Below are 12,766 nucleotides of genomic sequence, written 5' to 3'. Positions count from 1 at the left end.
AATATTCCAGGGCATTATTACGTTCAATTTTCCTGATATCTGAACTTCAGACAGGATATTATTTTGGCATGAAGACAGCTTAGTATCCCGGAAATGCAAATATAAACTAAAGCCTAAAGTAGCAATTTTATGTCCTGTTTTACTAAGGAATATGCAAATCTACAAATATGAGGCTGAAGAATTCAGTTTAAGTCATTATACGGTAAAAGGCATGCAGCATAATTTGCCTATGAAATAGCCAATTGAACAGCACTGCTTTTGTAAATTAGCTTTTTAATTATGAGCAACGATTCTGAAATGTCATGAAGTCTGCTAAAATATGAGACAGTTAACAATGAAATTTTCTAGTTCTTACAGGAACTTAAAATTTTATTTCAAATGAAGCTTCACATTACTTAAAATTATTTTGAGTAAATTGAATTGTAATTCATCTAGATTTTATTAATTTTAAATGTCTATTTTGAATGGAATGCTAAAACAAAATAGAGTTTTAACCAGTCTTGTTTAAAGTTAAAAGCATTCAATTTACTATCTTAAGCCTTAAAGATTATTTTTTGTATGAAATTATATTGAGATGACCATGTTCCTGTTTGTTAAAATGGCATTTACAAGCACAATACCCGCCCCCTCCCCCATATTAGAGCAGCTCTAGAAAAAATGCTTTATTCATAAAAGACTGTTTTGGAATGAAGGGAAATGGGTTTTAAAAACATACTGCTTTAACTTCTCCGTTATAGTAGCGTACTGAATTCCTGGACACAAGCATTCTGTGGTTATTCTTAGAAGATCTTAATTTTCTTTTTGGAATTTTGTTTTGGGAAACATTAACAAAGTAGAGGATGCTGATGTGGGAGACAAAGAATTGTTATCAGATGTCTATTATTTAATCTAAAACATTTTAAGTACATCTGAATTTCAAAAATCCAATTTAATCTAGAAATTTCTGCCATTATAGCCAGGAAGAAAAATTTGACTTACCTTTTGCTGTTAGATCAGAGTGCCACCAACTGCATAGATTAAATTCCACAAGGAATCTAGAGAAATTATTAGAGTTTTAATATTACCCCACAGAATGTTTTCAGCACACTAAACTGGCAGTAGTTCGATACCATTAACCGTATTTTAAATAAAAGCTAGCACAGAACTGAAATTCATGTTACTAACATAACTCTGGGATCATCTGTTACTGCTATTCTCATATTTTCACTGGGTTGTATTTTACCACTGAGAATTTATTCTGAAATTCACCCCATCAAGAAATCATAGATTTACGTGCTATTAGTTAAAATTATTGATATTTGAAGTGTCTGTTAAAATTTGCAAGTCTAATTTTAACATGATTTCTTTCTCTGATATTTAAACTTTGAAACCTGCTTTTAAGATCAATCTCTGCCCTTTAGCAATAGCTCTTCAGTTAATTCTCCTTAACTCGTACTTCAAACTTTGATGAAAGTTCACACAATTTACAATTAAAACAATTCAACTACATGAAAGAAAAAAGGTTCTAGTTCAATCAAGATAAAATTCACTCAAATCTGCAATTTTGCTCTCCAGTAAGAATTGTAATAAACATATAGGTTAATAACACATGATAAATTTTAAGGTTTCTTTTTCTCCATCTAATATTTCCCTGTGAATTCTCAGGCAACCTCTCTTAAAGGAAATGCTTATTGCATATTAACTGGAAATGTTACAAGAATTAGGCAAGGTAAAAAAATTCAGTAACATCCAGAGTACACCTTATTTGGCATACACTGTAAAAGGTCCATCTTACAGAATTTCATGAAGTGACACACAAAATAGTGAATCACTCTCAGAGTGTGCTATACTGACAACAGCCCACCCAAGCAGCATTACAAACAGCCAGACATTTATGGAAAATTTAACTGTAACCACAATAATAAATTGGGTTTATATATTGCAATCTGCTAGACTTACTAAGCAAAGACATACGGATATAAGTGAAGACCATGAATAATAATGTAACAGAAGTGCAACTGTGCACTCACATAGCCAAAATTTTCTCAGATTTTAACTGTGTAAAATTAGAAAGCAAAAACTGACAAATATTACTCTATCTAAAATCCTATAATAAAAGCAGCACAATGTACGTAAAAAGCAAAAAGTACAAACATTAAGTATGCAAAAATATAAATATTCAGTAATTCATACAAATATTAAGTTCTTCATAAAGTTTACTTACAAGACAAGCTCAGTCATAATCCATTTTACTGCAGCAAAGAAGGCATTATAAGGCTGAAGAGAAGCAACTCATTTAATAAAAAGGCAAAACATGTTGTATTTATATCTTAACTGAATGCTTCATGTAAAGAAAATGTTATGGATATTCTAATGCATGGGTAGCATGAGAAAGAGCATTAACTTCTTCTTATGAAGAACCAAACATTATTATATCGAATACTAAAGTATACAATAATGAAATTTCCTTTTAAGGTGGTTGGTCACATAGTCAGAAGAGGAAAGTTTTGCAAATGACTCTTAAATCTTTAACCTCTAGGGGTTCCTATTTCCCAGGCTATTGCTGGAGGAACAGCTCTGGTAGATAATATGAGCTTTTCTTTTGCTGCAATTCAAAGGCTTGCCTCTCTATAATGTAAATCTCTATTCATTACTTCAGTCTAATTAGGCTAGAAAAGCCTCTGAAGTTTGAATATACCTAAATGAAGTTATCTGTGTCATATTGAAGGCTCATTGTAAGCACATTAAGTAGTTTTTAAGATTCTTCCCACCTCCCTTGATTTTTCTGGATCATAAGAACCACACAAATGCTTTGAAAATCCTGTTTACAGTACTTTGACATTTTGAATATTTTATTTTTGAACATAATACCAATAGAATGAGTCATTTATGAAAGAATCTCAGGCAGAAAAGAGTTTCCAGATATCTTTGTCCCATCATTTGCGTTAGGATCTCCTAGCTGCATAACATTTTGCAGACTTTATAGATTCCCTATCAACAGAGTATTTTAGCATGTGTAAGGAGTCATACTGACTAACAGAACTACTCAGATAACTAAAGTAAAGCTTAACTGCCCTGAATCGGCACCCCACTGAAGCAGTGCCATTTTGCACAGCAGTAACTGGCCATTTGAACTTTTCAGATGCCACAAAAAGTATTTCTTCACAGGGCTGATAACTCACGGAGCAATGAGCCAATATCAGTCCATAGCATTAAAGGCTGAAACAGCAAGCCAGCAGAAGGCATAATGCCTGAGACAGTAAAGATTTTCACCTATTAAGGACTGCCTTACAGGAAAAGATAAAAAGCTACAAGTCCTTCCCAGAGATGAAAAGAAAACAAAATTTCAGCCTGTGAGACATCTTATTTATTTTCATTCCAAATCATAAAGCCTGAACATTCACACCCAAGTAATTAACTTTGTGCATACTTGTTTTTGGTAATAGTGCCAAATTGTTTAGTGTTAAATAATATATATATTATTACTTACGGACAATACATAATAAAAATAAGCTATATATTATAAATTTATTTTAATAGGAGAAACAAACAAAATTTTTTAAGCTCAATATATCTGAAAAAAGTTCAACAATATGAATAGAAAAAGAATTTGTTTTGAAATTTTAGTGGAAAAAAATTTCATTACATTGATATAAAAGCATTCTTATGAAATGTGATTTTACTAAGACAGCCTTTTCCACTTCAAAGACTATTCCTTCAAAAACTGCAGCAAAAAAAAAGGTAGTTTTACTCTTTCTATGTATTGAAATCATCACTGAGCCAAAAGAATTGAGCTGGGTGACTATGGCACTGATGCATTTGCCACAAAGTGGTTCTTTGGAGTGTTATCTAGGACTTGAACAAATTAAGAAAATGTGAAAATAATAAAGTATCTGGCTATCTGTACTGATAAAAAACGGACCAGGTGATTTGTAACTCTAGTCCTACCCTGATTTTTCTTTTCCTTCCTCAGACTAAAAATCTGTGCTAGAATGAGGGGTCCGGCCCTGACACCTGCCCAACACGATACCAGCAGAATGTTATGATAGATCCTGTAGCAATCATACAGCCTTTATATGCCTGTGGTCCACCTCTATGCTGTTTCGAGTATGAACTTTTAAGAGTCTCAGTCTTGTCTGCATATCTATTCCTGTAAAAACATGACTCAAAAAAGGAAGGATAAACATTTACCTAAACTAAATAATTTATATTTATATATATATATACTGGGCATAAAACCAGTAAAAAAACCCCAAACTTCTGAGGAATCTAGTCTACCTGGATTTAATGCTTAATACTATACTAAAAATAGTATACTCTCTGTAATCATGGACATTAGAAGTAACTGAATGGACAGGGCAATAATAAAATAACCAAAGCTCTGTCCATCTTTCATGTTGAACATCACAAAAAAACTCACTGAGGTTTAAGGACAAGTTTGGCTACCCTTAAAAAAATGAAGAACATGCTCACTGTGTCTCAGCTTATCCCACAACAGCTCTGCAGAGTTTTTTCCTCTATAAACAGGGCCTGGACAAAAATCGGAATAGCAAAAATCTCTCAAAAGCCCACTTTTGAGAGAATTACTTCAGATTTACATGCTGGGTGCTTAGGCAAGCTAAACTGAAGCCCCAAGCTTTGGGAGGAAGGTTGTTGCTGAGAATTGTAATATATTTTAATTTTTTTCATGCAAATGTGATTCACAGCATCCTGTTCTATTTCCCTGACAATTTAAGTCTCACTGCACAGCCTGATTCTTGTTATCATGGCAAGATAATCTTTTTTCAAGATTCAGCCTTTTGCAGGTAACAAACTGATGAATGCAAACTGAAATTTGCAGGTATCTGAAAAACAGTAATGTAAACATGCAAATTAAAACATCCCCAAATGCATATGATTATTAAGCCATAGAAGTTACATGTATTTTTTAAAAGTTGCCAGAACTTTGAGATTTAGTCACCAGTTTAACTATGTGTAGGTTTTTTTTTTTTGTTTTTTTTTTCTAGCTAGATTCCTGTGCATTTAAAAATACTATCAGCTAAAATTCCAGGCTGGTAAAATTGCTAGAGTGTTTTGCTGCTGTTTTTACATAAGAATTTTTCATACTAATACTATCATATACTTGTTAAAATGGTTCCTTTTTAGTATTCAAAACCTATACTTTATCTAACACTTTACCAGTTCGGATAGGTTACTGTAGTGATTACATACACATGATTATAAAATACCCTCGGGGTTAGTATCTAGATATATGACTTAGCAACAAGGAAGCGTAGCCCTTGCAAGACCCAGGTTGACTCTAATCAGGCCCTGCAGAAGGACAGGGTTTGTATTCAGATCTGCTTGCAAGACAAGGGTTAAATGCATTGAAATTTTACTTTAAAAAGCAACTTTAAACACTGGGGTGGAAATGTGTTAAAATCACTGACTTACATGCCTTGCCAATGAACAATTCCTTTTCATAAAAAAACCCAATCAAACAAATAAACCACCAACTTTTAATTTTAGTTATGTTTCTGCAGGCATGCATGTGGTTATATAAAGAAAAGGCATATGTGATTCCAGTCCCCTAAACAAAGACAACTTATCATCAAATTCTGAAGTCCTAAGAAGGAGGACTCATATGGTGCAAAGAACATTCTGACAGAAACTCAGAAATGATGGCCCAGCATTAAAATGATTGTGTAAGTATTTGAACTTGAAAATGCCTAACACTTTGCATTTGTTTATAATGAAGCATTCCTTAAATGCACTAGGATAAACACAAGAGCTATAAGCATTCCAAATCAAAACAATAGGCTTACAATGGCCATGAGATATTTTCTTTGATGATTGCATGGAAAGGTGCTCAGAAAATTTACTATACTTACGTCCAGTAAGCTATGGGCACTGTCGCTACTCTCTTTGTTTGTTCTACACATGGCTTGGTAGTCATAAAGTGTAATTCTACAGAGAAGAACAGAAAACTGCTTGACTAAAAGAAGAAAACATAGTGGAATAAAAGTGATGATATGGAACAGTCTGCCCACAAAGCAGACAGGAAAATAAAAATTGTAAAAGCAGCAGGGAAAAGAGGGAAAGGGATCATTAGAATACAAGTTACACAAAGGAGAATAAAGGTAAGAACACTGAAAACTCTGTAAGGATTTTATCAGACTACAGAACAAAGCAAAAACATAACTGGGAGAAACCAGGGAAGATACACATACAGTGTAACACACAATGATATAAACAATGCGAGGAGGAGAATACACATTCAACATGATGCTTAAACGATTGATTCTGGACTAAGATTAGCACATTTAGCCCCAGAAAGTGAAAGAACCTATGCATGTGAGGGGCTTCTGACAGCAAACCACTCTTGAACTCCAGTAAAAGCAGAAAGACACTTCTACAGTTCCAGCATCTCAGTGCACAACTGATTTGGAAAAACACAGTTTTGCTTCCAAGGAAGGAATTTCCTTGGAAGCAATTTCAGTGTATTCACAGTACAGACAATTGAAGCAGGATAGGCTTACTTTTCCTTCTTTTCATGAGAGCAAAATATTCCATGTCAGCTCCCTGCTGTAATCAGCATTTGCTAGAAGCCTCCTCAGATGCATAGTAAATGGGGAAATTTCTTTCTGCTTGTGATTTTAGTCATCATTGATACACTTCAGAGATCTAAATGTAAAATCCAGAACTCAAAGACAGCATATAGAATTGTGATTATTTCTCTAAATCTGTCTGTCCATAGAACAATTACTAACTATATCCATCCACATAAAAAGATTTAACATCTATAGCAGATGTAAAGAATCTTTAGCTGATAAGTTGCAACAAATGTAAATATATAAAAGTCACTAGTATTATTTGAACATATCCATTTGACTTTTGCATCAGCAGAGGGACAAAGGAACACAACTGGACATAGATGGTTAAAAGAGGTGAGATGGGACTTGACGTTTGGCAACGTGTGCCTTGCTTCTAAGTGAAGAGGAAAGGAGAGCACACAAATTCAGCTACATAAAGGATGTCACGAAAGCTGCCAAAACCAGGTCATGAAATGCATTAGCATCACCATGAGGCATTCTGCACTGCATGCCATAAAACGTTGCAACCTGTACCAATAAAATGTAATCCATTGTGGAAAAAACTGTACGTAATTTTTCTGATCTAATTTTGTGACAGCAACCATCACTAAAAGCTTATTATGCCTATATTTTCCTTTTGGCTTACAGGCAAAATATCTAATACATTGGAACTTGCAGCTTCAACTAAGCATTTAGTACATAGTCATACTATGCTCACATTATTAATTTTATCTTACATTCAGAATAGAAATGGCTAGGAAGCCATTGTTTTGTGGACTGGCAGAGAGAGGCACATGGTAGACAAACGCATAACTAGAGACCTAAACATGGGTGTAAGTTGAACACTGACCATACTTGGCAGAATCACGCCCACAGCCAGATCCGCGCACACAGATCTGCCAAGACAAACAGAGCAGTACATGGTGTAAGCTGTGCTGCCTGTGTGGCATGAAGTAATACACCACTTTCCCTAGCTTATTTTCTCCTTTTTTTCCCCCGTTTACCATGGTCAGAATCCAACCCCTGTAAGGTAATTGCTATGGCTCAGCTTTTCCAGTCTTGCTTGGCTTGATTATTTTATTCCTCTAGATCCAAAGACTGTGTTGCATGCCCACTTAGACCTCCTAGTGATGGTGGCAAGTGATAAGTGAACAGTCAAAGGCAGTTTACAGATGTTAATGTGCTCTCTGCAAAGCAGTCAAGGAATTCTATACGGATGAAATGGTCCTATCCTGCTTCATTCAGGATGTAGTGTTCCAAGTAAAATGGCATTCAGTTTTTCTTTATTTTTTGTAAATAATTTTCAATATAGTAAGTTTGGTGACCATTTGGTGTTTGAAAGTGCAATCATTTTTTCAGTTTTCAATTTCATATAGCAAAACTGCTTGATTAATCTGTGGACTTCAATATTATGCTAAGAAGTGTCAATCAAATACTACTACAGTGTGCCACATGGAGCGTCTATTATAATTTGAACTTCAAATATTGGAAAAAGCCTTCCCCCCCAATGTTTGTACTCATATTACATTTCTTCTGTAATTGTTACACTGTAATAGATGTAATAGATGCCCTGAGAAAAAAAAGTCATTAAAAGATTGAACTAGATAATCAGACAAATAATCAGAAATATAATATTGTACTCTGACATGTTAGATCATATTTGTTGTAGATTTTTATATCGTAGGGAGTATACAACAATCTAATACTGTATTATGAGCAAGAGTTACACAATATAAAATATACATTAAAATAATAATATTAAATTATGCATAGTTAAAAAACTTTCATTTAACAAGGAAAGAAATACTAAACTTTAGAGTGATGTCAGAAGGGAAAAGTTGTAATAAACCCCCTTCAAATTCACTGGCAATACTGCAAAATTATTGTTTGGAAATTCTTGAATACCACTGTGGATGGAATCACAATGAGTTTAGTTTTAGGAAGTATATTCGAAGGTGTTTCCAGCATTAAAATTCTGGTTTAGGAGCAAACTAGAAAACAGATGATGTGTCCAGGTTAAAAAAAACACTAGAGGAGCAAATCTGTAGAAGGTACATGGTAGACAGATCACTTAACAAAAACATGGAATGAGTTCTGTGTTTGAACAACGCATTTCCATCTCAGTAACTTTCAAAATGAGCAGGTTCAACACCTATCTGAAAGTTTCTAAAGATGATTCCAACAGCTATAATACAGGATGTGCAAAATATACCAGCAAAAACATTACTGCAAAATGATCTTAAAAGACCCACTTCTTCTGTGCTAAAAAGAAATAGGAATTTTGCAGCACATTTCAAAGATCAGTGGATGAAGCCCATAACCACACTGAAATCTGAACACTTCAGTATAGTAAATCAGTTCTGGGTTCTTTGTCACTAGGAATGGTATTATGGCTCAGTATAGAGGGATTCCAAGGCATTCACAAATTGAAATCCAGTTTTGTTTTGGTTGTGTTGTTTTTTTTTTCTTGCAAACGTAATAGGAAGTCAAGAGCTTTCCTGCCTTATCCCTTATAAAAGCAATTACAGTATTTGTAGTCAACATAGCAGCCTAAGACACTGTGGTGCTTCCTTGTTCAGTGTCATTTCCAGAGCACTATTTCATTACTAATATCTTTCTGTGACTTTAGAAAGTAAGCTTTCTTCTCACTCAGACAGACCTAAATAGGTGTTGCAGAAAGGCAGGCTTCCAGATTTACCTTTTCCAAAGTGATTATACTACAGTTTTAAATAACTGTTTGCAGCTAACCATATCCTGTTCAACTGACTACAGTTAGTAAACGTAACTTCCTATTTCCCCAAATTTAATTTCAATTCCTTCTAGGTGCCCAAGTCCCTGCTATGTATTACAGCACCTCACAGGAGAACTTTGTTCTTGCTACAGATAACACGCTTGAGACTTTCCGACATCACTATGCAATTAACTGCCCATATTTCCACACCTGGATGCTCAAGTCTACAGTGCAACTGTTTTCAATATCAGTCATAGGACAAACACAGGCTATGTGCAATCATCTTTAACTAATGGCAAATAACTTTAACAAAAAATGTGCACATCCATCGTATGCCACTTCAGGGGTCAAATATGTTTTAGTGAAACCCTTTTGATTTTCAGTTTCCTGATATAGTAAACTGCAATTTTTGTACTTGGCAATTTGCTTAAAAATGAGTATGAATCTGGTTCAAGAAAATTAAATTTCTAAGACCCACCAGCAGCACAGGCTATATTAACAAATGTATTCTACTGCTTTCAGCTAGATTTCTCAGCCCATCTAGAGATTTCCACTTGAGGGTGTAAAATTTCATCACTGACTGGCAATTGTAACAGCTGAAAGATCTTCGATGTGTAAAATTTCAAATGTTCTGTCACTGCTTTGAGATTTGGGGTTTTTCATGTAATGTGCAGGAATAATAAGCTTCTTACTACGGAAGTAAATGTCAAGTCCATAGAAAAAAACAGAAGTGCTCCAAAGCATCATGCAAAGGAAGCCAATAATATAGGAAGCCCTAACTATTGATACTATGCTTTACTCAGTAGTCTGTGTAAAAATTAATGGTGACTACAGCTCACTTGCAGTGGAAAAATGCTCATTAACTCACACAGTCTTTTCTGGCATTCAGGCAAGGAGGGGAAGGAAGGATGGTGTTGAATGGTATGAAGAATTAACTAGGTTCTAAGATATAGAGAGGGTCCTTGTAGGGAGGTAGTAGGACAGTGTAAGAAATACCATAGTGTTGCTGTTCTGGCTCTTCCACCTTCATTGTCTGATAGATTAATAAGGTTCAGAATCTGTCAGACTAATACCTTTCACCACCAAGAAAAAAATCAATGAAAAGCATAAAAATAAATTACAGCATTTTGACAAAAAAAAAGTGTCATCACATATCTTTGTCCTTGTTGTTCAGCTATTCCCAATTGCCAAGATGCTCCAAAGCATAACATGTATAAAACTACAACTCAACCTGTATTTCCAGCATACAGAATGACAACTTGTTTAGATAGCACACATGCCTGGGTTTCTCCATAAGTGGGTAGAAAGATCCCCATGTACTAATACACTGCATTAAATTAGCAGAAATATTTACAGAAATATAACTCTAACAATGCAATATTTACAGAGATATAAACTATAACAACTCTACAGAGATGTAACCTCTAACTCAACAAAACTCAGCTTTAAGACCTTAATTTTAGGTGTCACATGGACAAAATATTAACAGAAAACATACCACACAGCAGTGTGGGTTTTTCAGAGCACAGGTGTCAGATGCGCATCTTATAAATGAAAGGAAAATAAATAAATGTCAGAGCAGGGCTCTTGTCAGTAATGACAAGAGGGAAGTTACAGATATTGCTTGGTTCTTTTGTACCTACTTGTAAACCTGTACTAGGCAGTCTGCTATACCATTGCCTTTCTGATAGTTATTTTGTTGATGAAAATGGAATGTCATTATTCAGGGTGGTACAATCACATAGCATTCATTTAGAAATCAAAGATTAAGGGTGCAGGCCTCATACTTGCTTTGCAATGCGCATGACAGCTAATACAGAAGGTATGTATTGGAAACAGACTGCTCATTTTCCTACCTTGAATGGTTTCTGCCTACCCATCCAAAAAAATGCCTATTCATCTACCTGACTATGTTTTGTGGTATTTATGCCAGAAACATAGAGGATACTTTGAGTTTTTTTTTCTTGTATTAAATAAATAATCACTCAAGGCAGGGATTTTTATTTTATTTTTTAGTAAGAACAGCTACCTGCAGAACTGCTACCTCACAGCTCCATTTCTCCAATATTAAGTATGCTAACTCCAATATGAATTGTTCCTGCAGACTATCACTTCTCCAAAGTATACGTCTACATTCAATAACATTGCCAAAGTAATAGAAGGTCAAATCAATGACTGTAATAATCCACATGAAAATAACACAAATGTTAAATATAAATATCCACTTAACACCTTCACAAAGAATTTAAGAATATCTTACTAAAAAAAAAAAAAAATCATAAATGAGAAAGAGTGGCCTAAACTAAAAAGAAAAATAACCTTCATTTGGAAGGCTGTACTGCCTCAGTGTCCTGTTGGTGAACAACATGTTACCGTTTTCATGGTTTGGCTTTATGAATGCTCTGCTCCTTTTAAGTAACTTAGTAAAGAGTTCTGCATTTTTTTATAATCTTACAACCTGGAGACAAAACACTTGCTAGTTTTTGTTTATGTAGAAAGTCAAGACAGAGAGATGAAGTCTGCCTCTATGTACATGCATTTTGAGAACACAGGGACAGGGACAGATTTGGACCATATCCATAGGGGCATGGACAGCATGCGTTCTTCACTAAGAAACACAAGAATAAGTATGAACAAAGCAAGTAAAACTGAGAAACAGAAGATCTCAAAGCAAGAAGAACTTATTAGTGTGAGCTTTAACACCCAGGAAAGCTGGAATTCAGGGGTACACCACTGCAGTCATATCCTGATAAAATGATTAAATACAAAAGCATAGATTCTTCTTCACAGGCCAAGAAGATGCCTGGTGGAAACAGAATTGTTAAGAGGAAATTATGCTACTTCCGTATATGTCTTATGGAATTGCTTAGTTTTGAAAGTAAAGAGGTTTAATTTTCTCTTACAAATTTATTAAATTCATTTCTTTGGGGATCTTGTTGCTGTAATAGCCCTTCATTTTTCTAATGTTATTGTGGGGTTGGTAGGTTTTGTTTTTTTAAAAAATTTTCATGCTTTGAGCAGTTGAATCTATTTTTTTTTCAGTGTTTTTATGTAAACAAAGTGTTGAGGAAACCAGGAAAATGTAAAGAAACTTTTTTCTAAGTTATGTGAAGCAGATACTTTTCCATAAGCACATCCTAATTTATTTAATAATAAATTTAAATTATATTTAAATTATTTAACTATGTGCAATATTCAGGGCATAAGATAAACATCATTTTGCTAAATGAAATCATAGAATATGTCACGTAGCTGTGGAGTCCCAGATATATTTTTTCTCCTTGAATATAAAACCCGTAAACTAAGAAAATATACATACATACATATGTACACATTATTCAAAAGAAGTACTGAGTCTAAAGAAATTGAGGAGGGAAGGAGGTATTTAAGTTCACTTTAAAAAATAAACAGTGAACACAAAAATTGAATTTCATCCTGCTGCAGGTTGAAAAGAAATATAGTCAGCAGCAAACAACCCCCTTTT

At 34.3% G+C, this 12,766-nt stretch overlaps 1 protein-coding gene and 1 long non-coding RNA gene across 5 annotated transcripts in view; one reads left to right on the top strand and one right to left on the bottom strand.

Moving 5' to 3' along the window:
- The window catches only part of LOC133270559 (uncharacterized), a 985,299-nt gene that overhangs the window by 35,178 nt on the left and 937,355 nt on the right, over positions 1–12,766 (top strand). The window lies entirely within an intron of this gene.
- Positions 1–12,766, bottom strand: part of CACNA2D3 (calcium voltage-gated channel auxiliary subunit alpha2delta 3) — a 448,379-nt gene that overhangs the window by 21,952 nt on the left and 413,661 nt on the right. For 3 of the 4 annotated variants that reach the window (XM_061455854.1, XM_061455855.1, XM_061455856.1), the window contains 3 exons: positions 5,850–5,925; positions 2,204–2,256; positions 979–1,034 (listed from right to left, as the gene is read on the bottom strand). In XM_061455854.1, coding sequence (XP_061311838.1) covers positions 979–1,034; positions 2,204–2,256; positions 5,850–5,925 — 185 coding nt within the window. Of the gene's footprint in view, positions 1–978; positions 1,035–2,203; positions 2,257–5,849; positions 5,926–7,401; positions 7,448–12,766 lie in introns of those variants that run through there. The other variant, XR_009743824.1, reaches the window with a different exon arrangement.

The sequence above is a fragment of the Pezoporus flaviventris genome, unplaced genomic scaffold, assembly GCF_033815535.1.
Source record: "Pezoporus flaviventris isolate CSIRO_AGI_PZ_B2104156 unplaced genomic scaffold, CSIRO_AGI_Pfla_v1 ptg000021l, whole genome shotgun sequence".
NCBI lineage: Eukaryota > Metazoa > Chordata > Aves > Psittaciformes > Psittacidae > Pezoporus > Pezoporus flaviventris.
This window is presented reverse-complemented; position numbering and strand designations above follow the sequence as displayed.